This window comes from Triturus cristatus, chromosome 5_2, assembly GCF_964204655.1.
Source record: "Triturus cristatus chromosome 5_2, aTriCri1.1, whole genome shotgun sequence".
Classification (NCBI taxonomy): domain Eukaryota; kingdom Metazoa; phylum Chordata; class Amphibia; order Caudata; family Salamandridae; genus Triturus; species Triturus cristatus.
In genome coordinates, this window is record NC_140588.1 from 618,581,485 (window position 1) to 618,606,391 (window position 24,907).

A 24,907-nucleotide genomic window follows, 5' to 3' on the forward strand; every position below is an offset into this window, starting at 1 on the left:
ATACACAATAAAACTTTAGAAATGCATTAATATTCGCATAAATGATTGTGACACGGTACTGTTAGCGGGTCACAGAGTCACTGATAAAAAAATAACCAAGTAGCCTCCTTTTCAATGGGAAGCCAGCGTTTACCATAAACGCTGACACGACCCGATGAAAATGAGGGGCGGTGCTTCAAGTCCCTTTGTAAAATCTCTTCCACCCCAATATGTCTTGCAGAGCGAGCAGCGTATGTGCGCTGCAACGCTAGGCAAGACCTAAAAACTACCAATTTGTGCAATTAGAGGAAAGAATGTTTGAGATCTATTGCAAAAAAAGGGTTGATTGGGGTGAGGCTTTTGACTGCAAAAGGGAGAAGGATAAATTAGGGGGTTGGAAGAACTGTCACGAAAAAACCTACATTGACCACCTCAACAGCCCACATGACAGCCTGGCAAATGCTTAAAAAGACTGAATAGTTGAAGGAGATCATCGGGTACTCTCTCACACTACTTGCATTAGGAGGACTTAAACAGGAGTAATTTGGTTAACATCCGAAACACTACAGAAGTGTGGTTAGAACAGAGAAAAACAGTAAACAGGAGCATATTTCAAAGTACCCAAAGCCACAAAAAAGGGGCAGCTGTCTCCAGGCTCAAGTCAACACTAGCAGAGTCAAAGCTCAATGCCATCACACGCACAGGGTGTTGCTGCACTGTTACAACCATTCTAGTGGCAAGGAGATGAAACATGCACGCTTGTGAGACCAACACATGCAAGGGGGAGTTTTTCTTTAAGTGGGTAGGTGAGTGTTAACAAGAAAGGATCAATACAGATCTGTAACATTACATCAAATGAGCAGACAGGGAGTACAATTTTCTGTGCAATCGATCAACAGAAAGTGAGAAGATCAAAGGGGAACTCAGTGTATGGGAACAGCACAGTCAACATGCTAATATAGAAGGTTCCCAAGAAGTAGAGAAACCATCAACCAGGAGGGAACCAATAATAAGCATCTATCAAGTATGCCAAGGGCAATCAGTAGCCATCCGCTCAGAGAAAGTTGTCCACAGTGGACAGCTTCCAGTGTGTGAGAGACAGCTTCTGGCGTTGAAGAGGGTAGGTAGGCAGCACCATACAGATTCCTTTCACACAGGCCCTCGTCAGCAGCAGACTGGACTACGGCAACGCCCTCTATGCAGGAACCATGGCCAGACTCCAGAAGAGACTCCAACGCATACAGAACGCCTCCGCACACCTCATCCTCGACATACCCCGCCACACCCACATCACTGCCCACCTGAAAGACCTGCACTGGCTCCCAGTCAATAAGAGGATCACCTTCAGGCTCCTCACCCACGCCCACAAAGCACTACACAACGCTGGGCCAGCATACCTCAACAAACGTCTCACCTTCTACACCCCGAACCGCCAGCTTCGCTGCCCACCGACCTCGCCCTCGCCACCATCCCACACAGCCACAGGACCTCCACCGGTGGCAGATCCTTCTCCTACCTCGCCACCAAGACATGGAGCACCCTCCCCACACAGCTGCGACAGACCCAGGACCTGCTGACCTTCAGGAGACTTCTCAAGACCTGGCTGTTCAAGCAGTAACTGCCCCCCCCCCCCCCCCGTCCTCGCCTTCAGACCCTCACGGGGGATTAGCGCGCTCTACGAATGATTGATTGACTGATTGAAAATGTGCCTTAAATTTTGGCATAGAAGCCCCTGTTCATCTAATGAATGGGAGTCACAACGTGAGTTCTTTGTAAGGGGCCTGTCCCTGTAGGCTTCTAGTCCTGCATTTGCAGTCATACGTAAGGTCTTGCAGGTCATGAAGAATGAAGATAGAGAGCAGCACAAACCCTGACCAGGTTGCACTGTGACCCAGCCGAAAGATACATCGAGCCTGCAATTAATAGAAAGAGCAGTGGTAAATTTGAGCTGGTGGTTTCCGGTGCTTGGCACCAGACACTTAATCGTCAACATCAGCACTTTTGACAGTTTGCCACCTTGTGGTTTGCCTAATTTATAGATGATTAAAAGTGATTTATACCGGGCACGCAAGCCATATGTATGGCTCTGGGGGCCTAAAATAGTCTGAATTGGCGCCCTTGTTGCAGTGTGATGGTCATTAGCTGCGTTGGTACCGTCATTGGCAGTTCTGGCAGGGGCAATGGGTGGTGCAAACTGCAGTGGCCTCCTGACAAGGACCCGGGTGCAATTTTTTATTCTTACAATTATAGGCAATAAGGAACTTACAAAACGAAAACAGCTTCGGACACTGGGCTCCACGTTACTTCCTCCGAAGGCTGCCACCTCTCCCAGCTGGCGCGGAATCTGGATGCCTTCGTGCAGCAGGGTGCTAAGGTGTCGCTGGTCACACAAGCCACTGGGATTGGCTCCCTGGCTGAAGAGATCTGCAGTTTCAATCATAGAAGACAGGTATAGGAGGCAGATGCAGAGCCAGTATAAAGAGAGAAAAATGAGAAGCAGAAATAGACAGGGATAAAATAGAAGAGAGGTACAGAGCTCAAGTTAAAAAGAAAGAAAAACAAAGAGGTGGGGGTCAGAGTGCAGCAAAGAAGGATCAGAAAACACAAGAAGGAGGCAGGAGCGAAAGAGAAAAAAGTAGTTGGTTAAAGAAATGGAGAGACAGCAATAGAAAAAGGTGGAAAAGGCAGGTTGTAAGCGCGAACAAAGAATTGAAACAGCAAGAAATATGGGGAAAGGGGCAGAGCAAGGGAGCACAAAAAAGTCAGAAAGCAGAGGCACAGCAAGCAAGTGTGAGAAAGAGGAGACGGGATGTGAGAGGAAGTGGGTAGACAGGAAAAGAGAGAGTGAATGATAGACATAGAAAAGGGGAAAAGCATCAAGGAAAGAGTAAATGAGAGCGGGAGAGTGAAAATGAAAGAATGAGGCAAAAAAAAGAGAAAGAGAGAAAGGGTGATATTGAGGACAAAAGAGAGATTCAAAGAGTGGATGACAAAAAAGTATTACATCTAGTTAATATCGTACACGTTTATGGTCAAAACATAGTAGATCAGCTACTTCCTACCTTTATCAAGCACTAGTCTAAGAGAATGGTGTATGCCATGCGTATGAAGTGCCTAAAACCATGAATCCTAACATACAGGGAGAGCTCAGTGGGTGAATAGGCTGTAGCAGACCACTGTATGTACTTTCAGACCAAGAGGCATATCATGGCGGGTTTACTGAAAAGTGAAGAGCCACCACCTGTTCAACGCGCCTGCAGTGCATAAAGTAAATTCATTTAACCCGATATTTCTCTGAGTTTGTTTTAGCTAGTATAGGTCGGAAAAAGAGAGCAAGGTTTGCTCCTGTATGTGTCTAAGCTGTGCTCCCAACAACATTTATTGTTACAAGTACAAACTAAGAAGCTCAATAGCTGAATGACATTTTCAAAATACAATTTATCACCAACAACAAACCAACAATTACAAAATATTCCTACGCTTGAATTTTCAGCATTGCAGAGACATTTTGGGCCTCATTTACAAGCCCATTGTGACACCGGTGCGTCAATTTTTTGAAAGGCACCCGAAGCGCAATGGCTTACCTATATTTACAAGGCCACGTAATGTCACCCTGCAGGACTTTTCATGTCCTTGCAAATATGGATCCCTTTCTCGCACTACTCTGTGTGAAAGGGCATTCCATGGAGCCTGACACATTCCCAGATTTACAAAGTGTTGTAAACCTTCCCAGGGGAGGCATAGGAGTCGTGCATCAATGAGAAATACTTGTATTTCCCCTTGTTTTTGCTCTTTCTAGGGGTGCTGCATTCTGCAGCACACATAGAAGGACCAAATCGCCTTTAGTGCCGGACAGTACTTCTTCCTGCATATAAACAATCATCCGTGCAACGCAGGCACCCTTCCACCATGGCGCAAGGCTGTCTACATTGGCGCATGGCTGCTGTTTGTATGCCGTTGCAGGGGAGAAGGACAGGAATGAGCCATAACCTGTAGATACGGCACATTCCTGCCCATTTATGTTGAGGCACGGCAGCGCCGCAGGAAGGATTGCTGCGCTGCAGTGCATCAAAATATAGTAAAGCTGGCCCTCTGTGCTTCTTCTGGAACGATATAATCACTATACCTGAAAAGTAGTCTTAGTACTGCCTGTAATGTAGTTACATAAATCTACCTTTGCACAATATGGTGCCAGAATATTGTGTTTTAAATATTGTTTGCAAAAATATTGACCCTTTGAAGTTAATAGTAGAAAATCAACATCCAATGGAATGATATTTTTACAACCGACGTTTGGGCACAATTTTTATGTCAGGTAATATTTCTGCATACATTATATTTACATACAGCCCCTTTCCACCATTGTACATTAACAAGCAGTAATATCCAAACCTGCGACTTGATGGTTTTGATCATAACCAACAGCTGCAGTGTGTGTCTTAATATCTCTCTACACCTTCACCTCTTACAGTCACTAAACTTTTGAATGCCGAATACCTACCCCATTGAGAAAATAGTCTTCAAACCTTAAAGGCAAGCAAATACTACAGCACTCGTGAAGAAATGCACACCCACACACACACACAGACACACCTTCCCCCTTAAATCAGCATTTCTCCCTCTCTTGTCTTTCAAGATTAGGCATTCACACAACACCTGCACTTATGGATCAATAGAAATGCTTTCAGATGCATTTCCAAATAGACCATGAAATGGTCAGTCTGGAAAGTAAAATAAAGCCTAGACCACATTTGTTATTGGATTAGGGAGAGCTTTCTGTGCGCTCACAGCAACAACCAGAGACAGTGTTACGGGCAGTCCCAAAGACAAAGCAACTCCATTGTTCAGGCCCACATCCTTTGAGGTTCCTCCATTCCAGCTTAAACAAGCATTAGAAATGCAATAGGTCTCGGATTTTTTTGAGTTAGAGCTATTGGCATAGCTCAACAGCTACTGGACATAAATTGACACTTTGCAGGTGCTGAACACAGCACTGCACCGTGAAACGGCCTGAAAGCCTAAAACGCTGTTGATAGCCTACAAAATAAACAGGCGGCTCAGGATGACCAGGAGGAACCGTGGACGTACTGGGATGGCCAATACAAGCAAACTATGAGTGAAATCGCCTGGGTGTGACCCATGCATGCAAAGGCAGGAGAATCAGACACAATGCACCAATAAAATACCAGTATTTCTAAATGGAACAACAACAAACAAATGGCAATTCATGGGCAAGCCAAAAGCCGATAGAGGAGATAACAAAAGGTTTTGCAGACAGCACATGCCACTTCCTAGGCTTGACCTAAAAGTAAGCAATTCTAGTGTAATGTTTACTGACATTTGACTTAAACCCCTAAATAAACTTCTAACTAGACATGCTTTACATGATCCTATCATTCCTTCTTTAAGGCATGGAGCAAAGCTCATCAGATACCTTCATACCACAGTGTCCCACTACAAGGTAAGACACAATTCCATAGACAAAATACAGATAATGCAGATTATGCTTGAAAGAAGAGCATTATTTTTCCCATTAACAAGTTTGTCATAGGTATAACAAAACCATACAAACAACAAGAACAGACTATTCAAACTCTATAGGAAATATAACCAAAGCAATGATAAACAGCAGCATTAGGTCATAATTCAACAGACAACATGCCTCCTATAAACAAGCATTTGCAATGCATCGGTCTCGCCTTTGGCACCTTATATGTATTTAGCTATGCAGCACATTAGCCTGGGTGCTGAAACATCTATTGTTCTATAACATGGAGGGAAAGTGAGCACCAAACTGCATGACACGCCAGGTATGGGAACACATGGAGAGAAATAATGCCTTTTAGTGGGAAATGGTATAGTCCAAAGCTTCTGTTTTTAATATAAAATCAGGGCCTTCAGTGGTCATATTACTGAAAATACAAGATTTGAAAAAAGTATTGTCTACGGGTGCTCGTGAAAGACAATTTCTATGGACTGGAATCTAGAAAATAGCACAGATAAGCCTATCACCAACCGAGCACTGGTAAGTGTTTTGGACCAAGGCTCTCTCTCACCGCAGGCCTGCATGCTGCACCCAGAGCACTCACTGCATAGATATGCCTACCAGCAACCGAACTCTGTCACAAACCACACACTTCTAGACCAAGGCTCTCTCTCATGGCGAGACAGGGCCTGCACCCAGAACACGGTCACAGAAAGGTCTACCAGCAAGACAGGGCTTGCACCCAGAACAAGGCCACAGTAAGGTCTACCAGCAAGACAGGGCCTGCACGCAGAACACGGTCACAGGAAGGTCTACCAGCAAGACAGGGCCTGCACCCAGAACACGGTCACAGGAAGGTCTACCAGCAAGACAGGGCTTGCACCCAGAACAAGGCCACAGGAAGGTCTACCAGCAAGACAGGGCCTGCACGCAGAACACGGTCACAGGAAGGTCTACCAGCAAGACAGGGCCTGCACCCAGAACACAGACACATGAAGCACTCATTGCAAGAATGGCCTGCCTGCACTCAGAACACGGTCCCAACACAAGAAGGTCTACCAGCAATGGAGCCCTGTCACAAACCACACATAACTAGCCCAAGGATCTCTTGTGGTGTGCACACTAGAACCATTGTTGTCTTACGTGCCTCTGCCAGGTGTGTACTGTGTGCATTGAGGACTCGGTGCATGCGTGCACACGTGCACACGAGTGACATGCTAACGAGAAGCACTTGTGTCCTCTTGACAGATGCAGCGCGTCCGCATAGGGAGCAGAATGATGCAGTGCAGGGGTGGACAAGAGCTCTTCCTTGGGGCCACACCCATGTAATGCCCAATTATTCAGGCGGGCGACTCCCGATTTGTTTGCAAAAAATTCCTTTCTTTTAAGAGTCTCCAGCCTAAAGGGACAACGGAAAATAAAGTCCTTCGATTTATGTTTCCAAAATCTCCCTGTTTGTAGTACCTAAATGTTGCCATGAATGCCCAGCTAAAGCACTGCCCGCAGGTGAGGAATACATAGAAGACACTCACTCTCTCACCTGGAGTGCAGTACACCTGTGCGGAGGATTACACTCGCCTGAAATGTTGCTGCTCTGAAATGTGCACTGGAGCCCCAATCACCTGAAATGTATATCCACCCTTTTCTATGGAGGTTTGGCATTGCATGATTAGTGTAGTAAAATCTGTTGAATCAGACTGAAGCTCCCTTTTATTTCTGCCTCCTTAATGGTGCTCAATTGACATCAAAATCCTGGGTTTCGTTGTTGCGATTCGAACTGCGTCTGACAGACCTTCGCAGATGTCAGCACCGAGCATTTGACTCGACAGGCCATTGTTCTGACTGGCTTATTATGACGCCATGTTACTTGTTTTTTGCAGTATGAAGTTACTTGTGTTATGGCTAGATTTTGTTATCAGTTTTATGTAGACCCACGTTATTAGGAGGCTGCTTGTACGGAAACTACTATATGTAGCGTAAAAGGCCAAAATAGAATTAAATCTCTTTCTGAGTGTGTAAACTTTGGCAGACTTTGTCTTTGACAAAGCAAGCATGCTTTGAAGGTATGTGAGGGTTTTCTATAACGAGCACTTTTTAAAGATGGTGGGTAATCTTGTTTCCAGTGACAAAACTCTGTTCTTGACATTTATTTGCCTCAAGTTATAGAAACCATATTTAATGTTAGGTTCATCCACCTTGCCCATTCTCTGCTTCCACAGGTACCTGACCCTAAAAGACTCTGTATTTCACCTCTCTGACTGGGCACTGCGGTCACCCTGTATAATATATATATTTTAACAATCATGGGTTTCCATTAGCGTGGTAGTGACCCGCCCACATAGGTGAAGTATGTAGGACAGTTGGAGGCTCACTCGCTGTGTGTAATCTTTCTCTGGGTTGTTTGTTGAGTGTCACACATTGGCCCTTAATAGTACTCATCACCCCAGAGTATCAAAATATATCACTGATTGGGTGTGGATGGGCCAGACTAACGTCAAGAGTGGGAAGAGAGCCGCGAGATACGAAGCAAAACATCGGATGTCAAGAGGGTCAAAATCATGAGAGACAGCAGGAGGAAGGCGGGAGGGTGCATCATGACGAACCATTTTAATATTGTTTCGTCCGGCAATCTAGCATGAAAGTAGTGCATAATGAATGACGAGTACTTATCTAACAATGAAATATGTGACAAAATCATCGAGTCTGTGGTGCTGCTAGCAAATACTCTACTACAAAAATGATGGCAATGCGTTGCGATCCTAACTCAACAAAAAAGGTTAACACCACCAAAAGCAGACGTAATTTCCGACAAACAGAGTGTACTGCATCTGCCTATAACCAAACTGTGTTCGGCGTCCTCGCCAGTCGCAGTAAATTAAAATGAAAACGGTGCCTTGTAACTGCAATTATTGATCCGTGTTCGGCAGCACTGGCGGCTATTAAAAATTGAAAGCGGTGTCCTGCAGCTACGATGAATCAATAAAGTGAACTATCCCTACGCAGCCGCTGCAGTAACAAATAAACACAGTGCGCAGTAACCCTGAGAACTCAATCTGTGTTTGGCACCACCAGACGTTAATGTAAATAGGGAGGGTGGGGATGAAAACCGCAACGGGAAAGTGAAATGGGGCAGAAACTGTGCGTTAAAGCGTTACTTACTGCTCAAGCAGGGACAGACTGCTTGACTGCGCAGTTACAGAGTACAGGGGCACCGAAGGCAGCTCAGAATGAAGCTAATGTTATAGTAGCTAAGTGGTACCGGAAAGGCACAGGCCGTGAGAAAGCCGTCCCTGCTGAAATAAGTAAAAGGCGTGCAGCGGTGCAGCGGGTAAACAGCACGTGATTTAAAGTGCTTGTGCTGTAACTCCAGCTCATGCTTGTTCCGGCGGTACTCAGTGGGATGGTTGAGCAGTCGCATGGTGCTAATTAAGTTAAACTAAAACCCCTTGGCAATGTGTATTATTGAATAACTCGATGTTTTATTGGGTATGGAGACCTTTGTGCTTAAGTGCGCGCATGGAAATGGAGATCGTAGCCGTTATCGTTTTTTTTTCCATGTAGTATTTCTTTCTTTATGGTGTTCTTTGTGCCTCCTGACCATTATAAGACCGTGAGATCAGGATCTCTGAGGGTTCGGAAGTGGAATGCTCTTCGGCGCCTCGTTATAGATAGGAAGCGCTATACAAATTTAAATAAATCACAAAGCGGTGTGAAACACTCCTCTCGCTGCTGTCGTTAGTATAACAAGGGAGGCACCCAGTACATACATAGCCTCTCAGCGCTGGACACTTGCCCTCTGCTACACCGCCCACTCCTCCTCACCACGGAGCAGTCATTTTAACAGCCCAACGACCATTGCTCTCCGTGGCGTCCTGCTGGGCGGGGCCGCATCGGCTGCAGCTTTCCGGGTGTAACATGCGTGGGCCGCGGTCTGGCTCCATGCGGCTCCCGCAGTAAAGGAACAAGCAGTCCCTGCAAATTTAGAGACCTCTTCTGGTCTCAGGCCTGTTCGGTTGCAGCACGGAGTAGAGTCTCCTGTTAAAACAGAGCCCCTGAACTCGGCTGCATGGCCTTAGCCAAGGCAGACGGGGGACAGGCAGCACGGCTCCACTCACTGAGCCCCGGTCACCAGAGAGGCTCTCGTTCCTCTGCAGCTTCCGCCTCGGGATGGCCTGCAAAACAGAACAGGTGCTGTCTCTGCCAGGACAGCAGCGGAACCAGATCAGAGTCCTCGCGCCAAGAACTCAGGGACTGCGGGAGGGAGGGTAAAAGACGGAAGAAAATAGTCCGTGAGGTAAAGGGGCTGATAGCCATGGAAGGACACAAATGACGACATGGCTGTCATGGGGCGGGACTAACAAGCCGAAAACCAATCAGAAAGCAGTATTTAGGATGTAAGCCAATCCAAAAGATGGGCGGAGAGTGGGCGGAGCTTAAACGAAGCTTCTCCACAATAGTATATACTGCATGTCTCAACGAGACAGCGCAAGCGCTGCCTAGGCGTGATCTAACAATAAACTTCCAGAATGCTACTATATTACAGCAACTATTCCTCCTAATAATTGCACAGCAAAAGACAAACACCTAAATAACTTCTTAGAGAGAACCTAAGTTAGACAAGGTTTACTAGCACATAATATACAATTACACGTGGAGCACATAACAGGGCAGGATAAGATCTTGTTGCAGCTTCTGCAGATTGCAGCAGTTGCAATTTTACGAGCTTTGTTACAATGCCACATAACCATTGCACCCTTCTCGCCATATAAATGTGTGTTCAAGCCCCCATAATTTAGAAAAAAGGAAGGGCACCAACCTGAACATCATAAAAGTACTCGTATAATTGGGAGTCACCGCAGGCGAGGATATCAAGAGTATCAAGAGGTGTACATAGAAAGACCAGGCTTGCTTTGCAAGAAGGATAAACTAGAAGGACAGAGCAGCTATTTTAGAACCTTTATTTATGCTGGCATTTAGTTAAGCTTTAAATTAACAGCTAGCTATAAAACCACTTGTACTTAAGCCATAAACATCCAAATAAATCCCAGCTCTGTTACTTCATAGATTTCAACAGGATTGCTCAAGTAAATTTACTCTTCTTTGATTTGTTATAAAAGTGTGTCGGGGCAGCATGTACAACACTATACTAGCAGTCGAAATAATCATCCAAACATCGCCCCCATGCGGATTTGATAGAGAATTCTAACATAATTGCATCAAATTAGTGTGAATAGCTAATGGCAGCATTTGTTCCAAATCTTCCATAAGGGCACAACATTATATAAGGCATAAAGTACCCCTGCTGTACACTATAAGGATATTGAAAGTAACTGAGAATGAGGCTGGGTTTCTTTTTAAGGTAATGGAACTCAAAGGTGACTTGCAATATCCTTATCATGTACGCCAGGGGGTACTTTACCCAAAATAATACATAATCACACCATCACCTTTAATGCAATCTACTTAAAACCTTGGTGCGTAGGTCTTTCATATAAAAGAGTGAGCATGTTTGCAAACATGAATAAAAATAAAATCTAGTGCAAAATTAAACACATCAAAAACCTGTTAGCTATTTGTGCAAACAGATATTAGAAACAGTTCAATAAAAGCAAGTGTAAAAAAAAAAGCTGCAGTAGCGGGGAAGGGTTAGAAAGATGCAAAAAGATTCCAGCTTTTCTTTATCTAAGGAGTGCAAAAAATAAACATATTTTCACTGCTTGTCATTGTAAGATACAAGCAGAAGAGAGAAAAGCAGCGTTCTGTTTTCGTTGCTTTAAAGCTATTTAAATTATGCCCAGTGGCCTGAGCTGCCTTTCATCTTGGATGCTGGCTCTGGCAGCAGGCATTGCGATGTCAGAACTCGACTGTAATAACTTATAATAGTCGAGTTCTGATGTCTTTTCTTTATAATCAGCGACTGAGTGCATCATAAGTTGTCCATTATAAAGACCTCAGAGACTGACGTTTATACAGGGATTTCAGAATCCCATGAATTATAAAATGAATTTCATACTGAATAAAAGAGGATGCAGGTCCTTTAAATGCTGGGCCAGGGACTCAGGACCAAGCTCAACCAGCTGCTCTTAAATACACTTTTGAGTGCCAAACAGTTCACACAGGTCTTTGATTTTCCTAATGCAGAGTGGCTTGGTAAAGTTATGCAATTTGATATATATGTGAATATTCTGATCTACCACTTCTTAAATTGCACACATGGGATTTGACTCTGCATGGGGTAGGACTATCTGCCAAACTACAAAACAAATGCCATCTCTCCAGAACAGACGCGAACACCCAAATTCATGGCTGCACCAGGGAGAGTGCATCAGTGAAAAGCACTACGCCTTTCTGAAACCACTACACCATCTTTCACTACAGGTGGTGGACTGGCCTAGTGATTAGGAATCCACATAGGCAGGTGTCATATGCCTCTGGAGGTGCCTAGGAGGTCCCTAGGATACCTGTGCGCATGCACATGAGGGCACGGCCCTTTAACGTCAAACAGAGGCGTAAAGGGCACTCTCATGATTGCTAGTCGAACAGTGCCCATGCAAGCATCTGTGGCCTCTTTTGTAATATAGAAGTGACTGTGAGGCTCAAAATGTCAGGACAAACTTCTGTTTCACTCCAGCTACATCCAGTAATCCAGTCCTTGCTTTCTCATTATATGTCTAAAATGTTTTGCTGGCTAGAACACCAGGATTTAATCCTTGTTCTCTTTATAGTTGGCAAAGTAATGTTTCAGTGGAACGGCAGCCACACAGACATATTGGGCCATATGTATGAACAGATTTTACCATAGGCACAGAATGGGTAAAACCCTTTGATACATCTGGCCCATAGTAATTATTACTGAGCGCATACTATTTACATGGGGTTATATAAAGTAAGCAAAGAGCAGAGCAAACAAGTCTGATAAATGCATGATTCCCATTTATTCATTTCAGTTGACCTATATAATGCAATCACAGCACCTTGTTGCAGCTTCAGAGTGTTTTTTTGTCTTCACTCACATTGACAACGCATCATTAGTAAGTCACTTGGTATTAGGTCAGACTTATGTGAACTGGTTGATACTCAGAATCATATCGAAGAGCAGCTGCTTCAGCTTGCTCTATAGTCTCTGGCCAGGTACTTAAAGGACCAGCATCAGTTTTTATGGTATGGCTTAACAGCACAGCGCTGTAGCCAGACAATTATGTGAGCAACACCAGAGAGGGGCTTTGGCTCCACCTGCATGTTAAGAGCCAGGCACACATGTTTTGATTGGGCAAAAAAATTGCTTGCCCTCCATGCAGCAGTGAATATTTTGTTCATTTATCCAGCTGCCTGAGCTTGAACTTTCAGGGACACACATATGATATTGTAATGCTGTAATAGTGTTTTAGAGAACTAGAAAATGTATGGTGTTTGTCTTTCTCTGGCAGTATCACAGATGAGAGGAGGGCAGCCATGAGGAATGTATGGCGGTCCCAGCACCCTCTCCTTCCATTATTAACTTTAAACTTCAAAAGGCAGATTTGTGTTCGAGAGCAATATGGGATACCCAGGGCTATACTAATCTGCATGGATTTTTAGGTCTGGAATGAGAGTTCGACTGTCACCTGAACTTATGAAATCAACAAAAAAAACAACTTTCAGAATACTACTGAGAAAGGGGCATCCACATGTTGGCTTCCCTGATTATAGGATTTGATTGGTTAGAATTTGTATGCTTTCACTAAAAATACTGCTTCTATTGCACTTTTTGTCTTGTGGTAAAGCTCACTCGATACAGGACTGAGTTGGTTATGGTGGCAAACCACTAATCATGGATATAGGCCTGACCTGTTTATGTATTCTGAAAAAGGCACTAAGTCTGACATATTTATTGTAAAATCATATGTTAAAATCAATAGGCATTTAAGTGCTAAATGTCATTACTCTATTTTAAAGTCACTTGATAGGTATTTTCTTAGATGGAATTTCACTGCTTATCCTAGTAGACAAGCCATGTCTATAAGTTTACTCTGTGAAAATCCTTGTTAGGCTGTATTTTACGCAGCCAACTATAACATTGCATTCATTTCTAATTATATGACTGTGTGTCCGATGAGTGCCTTGTGGAAAAGCCTATGCTCAAAACTGTAGGTTATGGTGACAAGCTATAGGCCTGATTGGTGCACTGGGACATGGACCAGGTACGTCCAATATCATAGGCCTTGTCTGCTTATTTTGAACCGTTATGGCAAACACCATTGATCTAGCTTATTCTGAAAAGCATTTGAGTAAGCCCTTAACAGTTATGTGTTATGACATTGTGTGACAGGCTATAGACATGCATTTTGTTACATGTAGAAATCACAGTTTACCATAGTATGCAAGGGTTTCGATGTTGGTGAATCACCTAAACAAATCACGGGGATAGAAGATTTGCTATACAATAATCCTTTTAGGGTCTCTTTGCAGGGATGGTATTTTGTTCCATTTTGTGTATAGCTGTGCTTTTATGACTATATGCCAGATGTTACCTTGTAGAAAGTTCACACTCAGTACAGTACACTTCAGTTGATTATGGTGACATGCCAGTGATAACGGCTATAGGCCAGATTGTTCAATATGAAAAGTTACGATAAAGGTAGGAGGCCTGGCATATTGATTGTGAATAGACTATGTTATATTGTTGTTGTGTTGTTGTTGTTTCACCCGGGAACAGGAAGGCAGCGTCAGCACAAGTCATGTGAAACTGCTGCATCTGCTGCGTCATGCGCCCTCATCCCCGAAGAAGCCCAGAATAGGACTTACAAGGTACTTTTGACCTCCAGTTCAGAAACGTGAATCCTGAACTACAGATTTGGACAATACCCCTTTCCAACACACCCTTTTTTCCTAGGTCCTGACGAAAGCCCCCCGACCCCTAGGGGCACACGAAGGGGCTAAAACATGTCGACCACTCACCTGGATTAACAAGTGCAGTGGACTCATTATATGTCCAATTATGCCCTAACACTGTTTTTATTCTTTTCCCATGCCCTATACAAATTAAAATGAAAGCTTAGGTGACATGAGGAACCTTTTTCAACAAACGTTTCACTCTACACGAGCACCCTCACCATATTTTTTGATTTCTGATCACTACTGAAAAAACCAGTGGTTCCCTCCAGGCGGAGGAAGCATGAAAGAAACCCAATGATGATGCTGTCACGTACCTAAACTCAGGCGGAGAACCAAGATATACCGCCCATCAATCTGTCTACGTGAATGAGGGTTTTTTAAGCAATGACTGATAGAACCATATGAACCCTGGTAGCAGGTACAAGTGATCCATTCTCCCTTTGATCTCGGATAGAATATGTTATAGTTAATAGGCATTTAAGGGTGTATTGTTATTACTCTGAATTAGGTCTTTGTTTCATGAAATCTCACAGATTACCTTAGTATGCAAGGAATTTGGGGTTGTTTACACCCTCTGACAAAACACGTGCATAGAACATTTGCGCTGTGATAATACTTCTTTAGCCTTGTTAGGAGAGATAGTATTTTGCTTTGCCAACTGTAATTTTGTATAGGTTTCCAGTTTAATGACTGTATGCCTGATGGTTGCCTTGTGGGAATAAGTATCCTCAGTACAGCAGGCCTGAGTTGGTGTGGTCACAAATCAATGACTACAGCAAATGGCTTGATTAATGTGAAAGGAAATGTTATGCTAGATGCCATAGAGCTGGCCTGCGTATTATGAAAAGTTATTACAATTGCAGTAAGCCTGGCTTATTTATGTGTCCAAGCATATGGTAAAACCAATAGGCCTCTAACAGAAGATTGTTGTCACAATGTGATACTGTCCATAGAAAGATATTTAGTTACATGTTATCTCAAAGATTACCATAGTAGACAAGGGTGTTCGTAATTGTCACCCACTCTGACAAACCCAATGTGCAGAATTTCACTATGCTGATTCGTGTAAGGACTTATTGAGAAGGGTTGTATATTGTTATGTCAACTGTAATTATGTACGTTTGTAATTTTACAACTGATGCATGATGGTTGCCAATTTATGAAGATTTTAGTAGGCCTGTATTGTATTTAGGGTCAAGCTGTTGTTAAAGGTTAGAGGCCTTATCGGTTCACTGGGAAAGATTATGTCAGAGTCCTTATATGTGATCTGTTAATAAGGAAAGGTTATGGCAAAGCAACTAGACCTTACTTACTTACTGTACTTATTGTGAAGAGAATGTATTAAAGGCAATAGGCTGTTAAGGCTGAATTGCTATTACATTGTGCTAAAGCCTGGAGCTAGGTATTTTGTTAAAAGGAATCTTGCATATTACCTTGGATGGCAAGGATATTGCTCTTGGTGACCCACCCAAACAAACCTTGGGAGTAGACAATTTAAACTATTATAATCCTCATTAGGCTCTATTAGTAGGGATCTTATATTGCTTTGACAACTGCATTTTGTATATATTTGTAATTTTATGGTGGCATACCTAACAGTTGAATTGTTGTAATGCTTATAACCAACATAGTAGGTCTGAGTTAGCTATGATGACAAGCCACTGATAAGAGCTAGTGGTTCCCTTGGAAAATATGGGTTGGATCTGATCTCAGGAGTAAGGGCATTCCAAATTCTTGGAGCGAGCCCAGACAAGGCACGGTTGTAAGTTCTTTTCTAGTTAAATTTGGGAGGTTTCAACAGTAGAGTATTAGAGCTTCTTAAGTTCTGACTAGAGCCGGATAGCTCAAGTTTTTTTTACCAGGTAAACAGGGGTGTTGTAGTGAATACCTTTGTGCATCAAGAAGGCTATCTTGAAACAGAACCTTGCATAAATTGAAAGCCAGTTAAGTTGAATTAAGTCAGGTGTGATATGGTCATGTTTTCTGGAGCCCGTGATTAGTCTGGCAGAAGCCTTTCAAAGTGGCTCTAAGCAGAGCTAAACTAGCTTTAGGTAGCTCAGCTAGGGTCACCAAACCATATTCCAATTGTGAGATAACTAGGGATTGGACGGCTGACTGGATGTCCTCAGGAGGTAAGATTGGCTTGATTTTCCTAAAACTGTTCATCTGATGATTAGCACTCCTAATAGTGGCACTGATGTGCGCTTGCACATTTAGGTATTTGTCCAGGGTAACGCCTAAAGATCTAGCACAGTTAACAATATGAGGGGTGCAGTTGAGTGCGGAAAGTTGTTTGAGCCATTCTTGAGTAGGTGCTGAGTAGTTACGGGGGGGGGGGCAATCAGGAGGAATTCTGTTTGATGATTATGCGCTAGCTATTGTTAAATTTTTAGAAGCGCACAATTAAGAGTTGTTATGTCATCTGGAGAGGAGATCTTCAAATACAGTTGAGTGCCATCAGCATACATATGGTATTGAATGCTAGAGCAGTTTAGAATATCAGAGAGAGGTTCCATGAAAAGGTTGAAGAGTGTGGACGGGAGTGCCGAACCTTGAGTTACTCCAATAGTGACTGGGGTAGTAGCAGCAAGTGATTGCTTAACTTTTATTCTTTGGGAACGGTTATGGAGGAAAGAGGCAAACCAATTTAAGACAGGGCCAGATAACCCCATCCTATGTTGAAGAACAGCAATCAAGTTATCATGTTTGATGGTGTTAAATACAGAGGACAAGTCAAGAAGGATCAGAAGACAAGGAACATTTTGGTGAAGGGATCTCAAGGCATCATCAACAATGTGAGTTAGAGCTGTTTCTGTACTATGCCCCGCTCTGAAACCTGAGTAGTAGAGGTCAAGCAGCTGAAATTTCTCGATGTGATTGAGAAGCTGTGTGTGAACGCATTTCTCGAGCAATTTAGCTAAAGTCATAATGCTGGTGATCGGACGGAAATTGTTGGGATCTGCTAAGTTGGCATTAGGCTTCTTGGGGATGGGAGTGGTGACTTGCCCCATCTTAAGGCAGTCAGCAATCCTTCCCTGCAAGAGAGATTCTTTTTTTTTTAAAATAGTTTTTAATTTATATTTTACCAAATACAAAGAGCAAAAGAAATCGCAACAAAATCAGTTACAGTCATACAGCGACATACACATATTGACCAATTTCTGCCTGTTCACATGTCCCCATTATAGTATCCCATGGTTGCTCCTCTACTTGGATGTTTGAAAGATAGGGGCCCAACCCTTATTTGTAAGGTTAAAGGAAGGGCCCCTCAAAGGCCCGCTAACCAATCCCCAGCACCCCATCTAGACCATAGTACACCCTCCATTTGCCCTACACCCTGCAAAATTTTCTCGGGCACCCCCTCACCTTGTAGGTGACCCTCTCTGCCACCATGTACATATCCATTCCTTTTCTCCACTCACGGAGCAGGGGAGCAGTTGTGGCCCCCGACGTTTGTGCTACGTCTCTTTTCGCCACCACCAGGGCCAACATAGTAAAAATGAGGTGCAGTCGGCTCAGATCCACATCTCCGGGTATACCCAACAGTATAAATTTAGGGTACAAGGGGATAGTTATTTCTAGAACCTTGCTCAGTTCCCCCACTACCTTCTCCCAGTAGGCCCGTATCTCGGTGCAGTCCCAGATGGTATGGTAGAAATCTCCCTGTTCATAGCCACATCTCTGGCAACTAGGGTCTCTGGCTCGGCCCATTCGGTGAAGTCTGGCCCTGTCATAATAGACTCTATGAAATATTTTGTATTGGATGAGGCGGAGACGGGATTTAACAGCCACTTCCCTGTGATGCATCAGGGCTGGTTCCCAATCTATGTTCTCAAGCGTGCCTAGGTTCTGTTCCCAGGTCTCCCTCAGCCTACCCAACCTGTCTGGTGCATTGTTATTTAAGGTTCGATATGTAAGTGATACCACCTTGGCAAGCACGTGCTCCTGTAGCAGGCGCCCCTCCAGTGGTGCGTAGTCTGGTAACAAGGAGGAGAGTAAGGTCTCTGCCTGCCACGCATGTCAGAGTTGCGCGTACTTGAAAAACAGGGAGGTATGCAATTCAAAGTCTGTCTGCAGCGAGCGGAAGCTTTTAAGTTTACCCTTGGCTATGATGTCATCTATAGTAGAGATGCCTACGGCATCGCATCCCTTGAAGCCCCTCAGTTTCTGGATCTCTTTTAGAAAGGGGCAGTGCCAAAGATGCGGTTGTTTAGTAGGTTTGCGATCCCATCCCATTGCCTTTGTTGCTGTCTCCCACGCGACTATCGTGGCTTGTGTAGCCGGGAGAAGCCTCCCCTTACCTTGTCCCCCATATAGATAATGCAGGCAGGTGCGTCCCACCATGGTTTCCCTTTCCAGTCTGTAGGTGGGATGGTCTGCCGTGGCGTGTATCCACTCATTCACCGGGGTTAGGTGTTCCGCCCAATATTAGGCCTCCGTGTCTGGCAGCGAAATCCCCCCATTATATTGGTTAGGTTGCAAAGTTGACAGAGCAATCCTTGGTTGTTTCCCAAGCCAGAGGAGGGAACGCAATTCCACTTCAAAAGCCCGGAGAGTTAGTCTTGAGAAGGGGAAGTACGCGTTTTGTAGCGCATATGGGAAGCGTGGCAAGGCAATCATTTTAAACATAGCAGCCCGGCCTTGAATAGTGAGAGGAAGGGTTTTCCATCTCCGCGCGTCCTCTGCAAAGTTTGTAAGTACCCGGTGAATGTTCCTCTGGTAGAAGAGGGTCTTTTCTGTAGTTAAGATAGATTCCTAGGTACGTGAACCCAGTATGAGCTATTTGGTAGGCCAAGTGGACAAGGTACCCAGGCTGTATATGACTGACTTGTGCCAGTTAATGGTGTATCCTGAGTGAGTCCCATAGATATCCATGGTGGAGAGCAAGGTAGGAATCGTGGTGTCTGGATGCGTAAAATAGAGCAGGATATCGTCTGCATATAGAGAGATCTTTTCTTCCCCTGTGTCCCCTGGTTTAATGCGGAATTCCCGAATCTCTGGGCACTGCCTAATTGCACAAGCCACTATTTCAATAGTAAGAGCAAAAAGCAATGGGGAGAGAGGACAGCCCAGACGGGTGCCACTCCTGATAGGAAAGTCACCAGAGATCTGACCATTGACCTTAACCCTCGCCCAGGGGTCCCTATTTAGGAGTACCCCACAGTTCCGGAAATTGGGACCTATACCGACTTTGGCCAAGGTGGCCTCCGGGAAGGGCCAGTGGACCGCATCAAACGCCTTTTCCGCGTCTAAGGACAGGAGCAGGTGCGGGGTGTCATGGTCCTGGACCTCCATTAGCCAATTATGGGTCCTGCGCAGATTCAGTTGAGTCGCCCAGCCTGGCAGGAAACCCGTCTGATACTGATGCTCTAAAGTTGTGATTACCTGGTGGAGCCTCATAGCAAGGATCGTGGCCAGTATTTTCACCTCAATATTAAGAAGAGATATTGGGTGATATGATGTACAATCAGTAGGGGGTTTCCCCTGCTTATGAATAGGGCTAATCGTGGCCACGCGCATGTCCAGGGGTAGGATTCATTCTTGAGACGCGTCCTGAAAGAGATTCAGTTGGTGGGGGCTAAAAATATCTGCACACTTCTTATTTAGTTCTGCAGGTAGGCCATTTGGACCCGGGGTCTTCCCGGGATGCAGTCTGGTTATGGCCAATTTAATTTTGTCAACCGTTATATCTGAGTCTAGCCCGTCCCTCTCAGCCTCGTCCAGTAGTGGCGTTTGAATCTCCGCCAAGTAGTCCGCAATGGCTGAGGGCAAACTCCGAGTCCGGGCCTCATAGAAGTTTTGATAGTAGGATGCAAAGGTCTGCACTATCTGTTTATCACGCGTCCGTGTTATCCCTTGGGGGTCTGTAATACTCTACACACACCGGGCCTCTACCTCCCTCCGACTAAGCCATGCCAGTAGCCTGCCTGACTTGTCCCCCACATCATAAAGCCTATGCAAGGTTGCCTGGGCCTGCGCCGTAGCCGCCAAAGTGGTCAGAGCCCTATATTGAAGCTGCACATCCATGAGCTGTCTCAGGATTTGAGGATCTCGCTGCGCAATGTTTTGTTGCTCTAGGGTAAGAATATGGGCCCTCCAGTGTGGTGAGTTCCTCCTGAGTCTTCCTCTTTTCCCAAGCTATCCAATTTTGCGCCCTATCTCTGAGAACTGTCTTATTCGCTTCCCAGATCACCACCTCATCTGCACAGAGCCCACATTTTCAGCAAAGAAGACTTTCGTATCAGCTCGGATGCCCTAGAGCACCTCCTTGGTCTGTAGGTCCCATGCCGACAGTCTCCAGCTCCCGCACCCAGTCCGGGCCTTGTCGCCCACTCGGACGAGGAGTGAGTGGTCAGAGAGATCCCTAGCCATGTACTCCACCTCATATATGTCTTGTATTGCTCCGCTTGGGAGGAATACATAATCCAGTCTCGAGTAAACCCTATGGGCACCAGAAAAATATGAGTATTGTCATTCCTCTGGATGCAGGTGCCGCCATACATCCACCAATCCCAGCGTGTCTGCAAGGCACGCCAATTGTGTGTCAGGGGACAGTTGGGCATGTCCCCCCAAACGGCCTATGGGGGTGTGCATCACGTCATTAAAGTCACCCCCGATTATGTGTGTCGAGGCTGGTGTCTCCAATAAAATGTCCATCGCCTTATTTAGTGTCCTGGTCTGCAATTTCGGCGGGGCATAGACTGATATAATGGTAATGTTCCTCCTTCCCCATGAGCCTGTCACTCCCACAAAGGTACCCTGGGGGTCTATCCACGTATGTGTCACCCTAAAGGGATGGCTAGTCCTCTAGAGCCGGAGGCGTATCCAGCATGTGCCAGGACAGTGTATGCCCCTATTGCCAGGAACCCACATTTTGTTCCTTTAAGATGTGTTTCTTGTAACAGCACCACATCCGGGTGGGTGCATTTTATGAAACCGACACTAACCCTCTTTCAATTTTATCCCCAAGGCCGTTGACATTCCAGGTTAGGGCCGTGAAGGGGCTATCCTCCGCAATCGGCATGGAAGACTATGGTGTACTGGTGGGACATGCATGCATATGTGGTGCTATGAAGCTTTGTGCTAGGGATTTGGTAGGTTGTGTTTGGTCTGCATATTCTGTGACTGTACTGCAACAAAAACATAATAAACAATAACACCTATTCAAATGGTTGAAATCCCCTGCTATCTCCCCCACCCCATCTCCCCCCCCATTTCCACATCCCTCACCAGAATCTCGTGTCCAAGGTTGTGCATAAGGGTGGTAGAGGTCTTTCGCCCACCCCATCCCCAAACCTATGCTACAACTTTAAACTCTTGCAGCACCACAAGTAACCCCAAGCAAGAAAAAAACGAAGAAAAGAAAAAAGGTCAGAGCCAAGACTGAAGAGGAGGGTCTCAGAAGAGGGTAAGGGAAGACAGAACAAGGACGGAAGGACTGGAAAGAGAGAGAAAAGGAACAATCCATAGTCTAAATCTGAGGCCTCTTCTGGCCTGTCACCTGCGCTGGAATGGAATGGAGCCCTTCTGCCACTCTGCAAGTCGGGTGGATAGTATGTTGGGGGAAGGCGTACAACACCAAACTCCGCCATTATCATCAGGTCCCACGGCAAGTCTCTAAGGCTCATATTCAGGAGTTCGAGTCGGGGGCTTCTCCCTGTGATACAAGAGTCTCCGCTGCTGCGTCTTGCTCCATTGCCACTATTTCTGCCACCAGAGGGTGTTGCGAAGGATCCTCGTCCCCGGACGTGCTTTCCCTAGTATCTGTCTCAGTGCAGGGTTCACGGCGGCTAGGGAGGCGGGAGGTGCACGAGCCCGTTGTTAGAGTCTAGCCAATGCCCACTGCGTTATCTAACCCGTCCACTTCCCCTTGTGATATATGGTGTTGTCCCCTGAAGACGTTCTTTCCGGTTCCCACGGGATCTCAGTGTCCTATGAAAGCCAGGGAGTTTAGGGCCCTTCCCCGCCGCTGGCTGACTATTGCGCAGTGGTACATCCATCTGGTTCAGGACGGGGTGTTCCTCAAGTCATTGCCAAGCTTCCTCTGGCATCTGGAAGAAGTGGGTCTTTCCCATGAATAGTACCTTCAATTTCACGGGGAATAGTAGCATATATTGAATGTTTCGGATCTTTGTCCTTGCCCATAGTCGGAAGTGTTGTGATGGGCTCTGGGAAGAGCAGTGGAAAGTCCAGGACCCACAGAAGGGGGAGTCTCCTCACACTCCTGTGGATCCCCTTGTAGCAGGGCGTCACGCCATTCCGGTGCCAGTCAGTCCCGGCCCAATCGAGCTGTTCAAGCCCCCCAACACGTCTAGCATGCCAGGGCCCCCAACCGATGGAGAAGGTGGGGGACCACACTCGAGCTCACCATCACACTAGGGATAGAGGGGGTGGCGTGGACACAGACCTCAAGGCCCAGCTGGAGTTCCAGCACCGTCCGTCTTCAGCTGAAAGGCCGCGGGGGGGGGCTCCGCTCTCAGGGCACCACAGTCAGGGCCAAAGCACTCCATCCCGCCATCAGTTAGGCCAGAGCGAGGGGGGCGGTCACCAGTGTTCCCACGCTGATTTCAAGGCCTCACCAGGCCCTACTGGCGTACAGCTCGGGCCTCAATCCTCCACACAGCGCTCCACCGGTTCACCAAAATGTTAGGCGCCCACCTATCTGGGGCCCGTCCAGCTATGGCATCATCTGAGAGGGAGGCGGAGAGGTACTCACCATTCACGTGGAATATCCCGGCAGCTATCACGACCGCACAGGCGCTGTGGTCAGACAACTCTTGTCGATCCCCCACTGCTTAGCCAGTTCGGAGGGGTGGTTCCCAGCCGGTCGACGCTGACCTCAGGCCTCACCAGGCTCTTTTGATGGCCCCCATCGCCTTCACGATGATCCACCGGTCTGCTAGTATGCAGGGTGCCCACTTATTTGAGGCCTGGCCCGGTCCAGCACCACCTAGGAGGGTGGCAAGGATGCCACCTCACAGCACAGGGAATGTTGCCGTAGCTCCTGCGACCTCCCAATTCTCACGGGCAGTCTGTAATGGAAGGCCGGCCCAGGCAGCACCCTCGGGCTTTGCCGCGGACCCCAGTCAAGCCCTCCAAACAACACGGCGTCCCGCCGCCGCCCGGCTCACCTGTGGCCTCAGTCCGGGGCAGTGGTGGGCAGTCCACACTATTGTCTGCAGGCACGCACGGCTGCGGTTGCTTCACCTCCTGCGGGCCGATGGCAGGGAACTCCGCGCCCGGGTGCGTGCCGCGACCTTGTCGGGTCCGTCCAGCCGCCACGGGTCCGTACAAGCACCAGTCTTGTGGAGCAGCTACAAGGCACCCCGTGCCCGCCACAGAGGCCTGGAGGCCGACTGTCCCCCCCGATAGCCGCGCTAGAGTGTTTGGTAGCCCAAGGGGTGCACCCCAGGCCCGGAGGGTCCGCCAAGCCAGTTCAGTTCCGGGCGGGCGCCATTTTGCAGAGGCGTCTGCGGAGGCTTTCAGGGCCAGGATCAGCGGCTTGGAGGCCAATCGTCCTCCCGATTCTCATCACGCCTGTTGCCGAGAAGTCTGCGACTCTTTAGTCGTAAGTATGTTCATAGTCCGAGCCTGCGGACTGCCGGATTAGTGTACGGATTGAGTTTTCAGCCGGAGCTCAGTGAAAGCATGTTCTAAGCAGCCATGATGTTGGCCACGCCCCTGCAAGAGAGTTTCTTGAATGATCCGGACCCATTTGTTAAATGAAATGTCACAAATTACCTTCTAGGAAAGAATTGTGGTGTAGGTTACCACCTCTGACAAACCCTAGGTGGAGAAGATTTGCACTGTAAATATTCTTGACAGATTTTCTTCGCAGCTGTCTACCAGAATCTTGTAACAAAGAAAACCATTATATAATACATACATCAATATTTATAAATATACATCCATATGGGTACATGGAGGACCTTTGGGTCAGCTCTGTTCTGCCATTGGTCTGTCTGAGTGCTTTTAAACTCTGCTTCCATCCATGGCAGGGGTAATGGTTCAGTCCACAACAGCCATTGGCTTTCTTGTCCTGTGAATGATGGCATTTTCTGATCCACCAGAAAATGAGTGCACTTCAATGTCAGGGCTCATTGGTCAATTATTTAGTTTTCAATGTTCTCATTTAATTCATTTTAATTCCCATTCCATATCTTTTCTTCTCCTGTTTTTATTTTAATATTCATTGAAACAACACCATAGCTTTAAGGGGTCACTTGCTTGCCACTGATTTCATCTGTAGTGCTACGCATACCACGTGGTCACTTCCTCTAAACCAGGAGACCATGATGAAATGCGGTTGTCTATAGCATATCATTTTTCTACCAATCCAAGATGGCCAACATGTTGGTTTTAAAGGTGGCAGCCATGCTGGAACTTTAAAGCAATGATAGGCTATTTACAATACTCCTGAAAGAGGGATACCTACTGCTATTTTTAGTTTCATTATTTCATGCACATGCCCACTGAATTTAGACAGCAGCAGGTTTCTTTTTTCTACTTGTTTTCTTTTAATTTATTGTGCATATGTTGTTGAATTTGCATGTGTTGTATTTCAAATTT

The 24,907-nt window shown here is 46.0% G+C and overlaps 1 protein-coding gene across 2 annotated transcripts in view; it reads right to left on the bottom strand.

Moving 5' to 3' along the window:
* Positions 1-24,907, bottom strand: part of DRP2 (dystrophin related protein 2) — a 955,857-nt gene that overhangs the window by 95,332 nt on the left and 835,618 nt on the right. For both annotated transcript variants that reach the window (XM_085607714.1, XM_085607715.1), the window contains one exon: positions 2,246-2,403. In XM_085607714.1, coding sequence (XP_085463840.1) covers positions 2,246-2,403 — 158 coding nt within the window. The remainder of the gene's footprint in view (positions 1-2,245; positions 2,404-24,907) is intronic.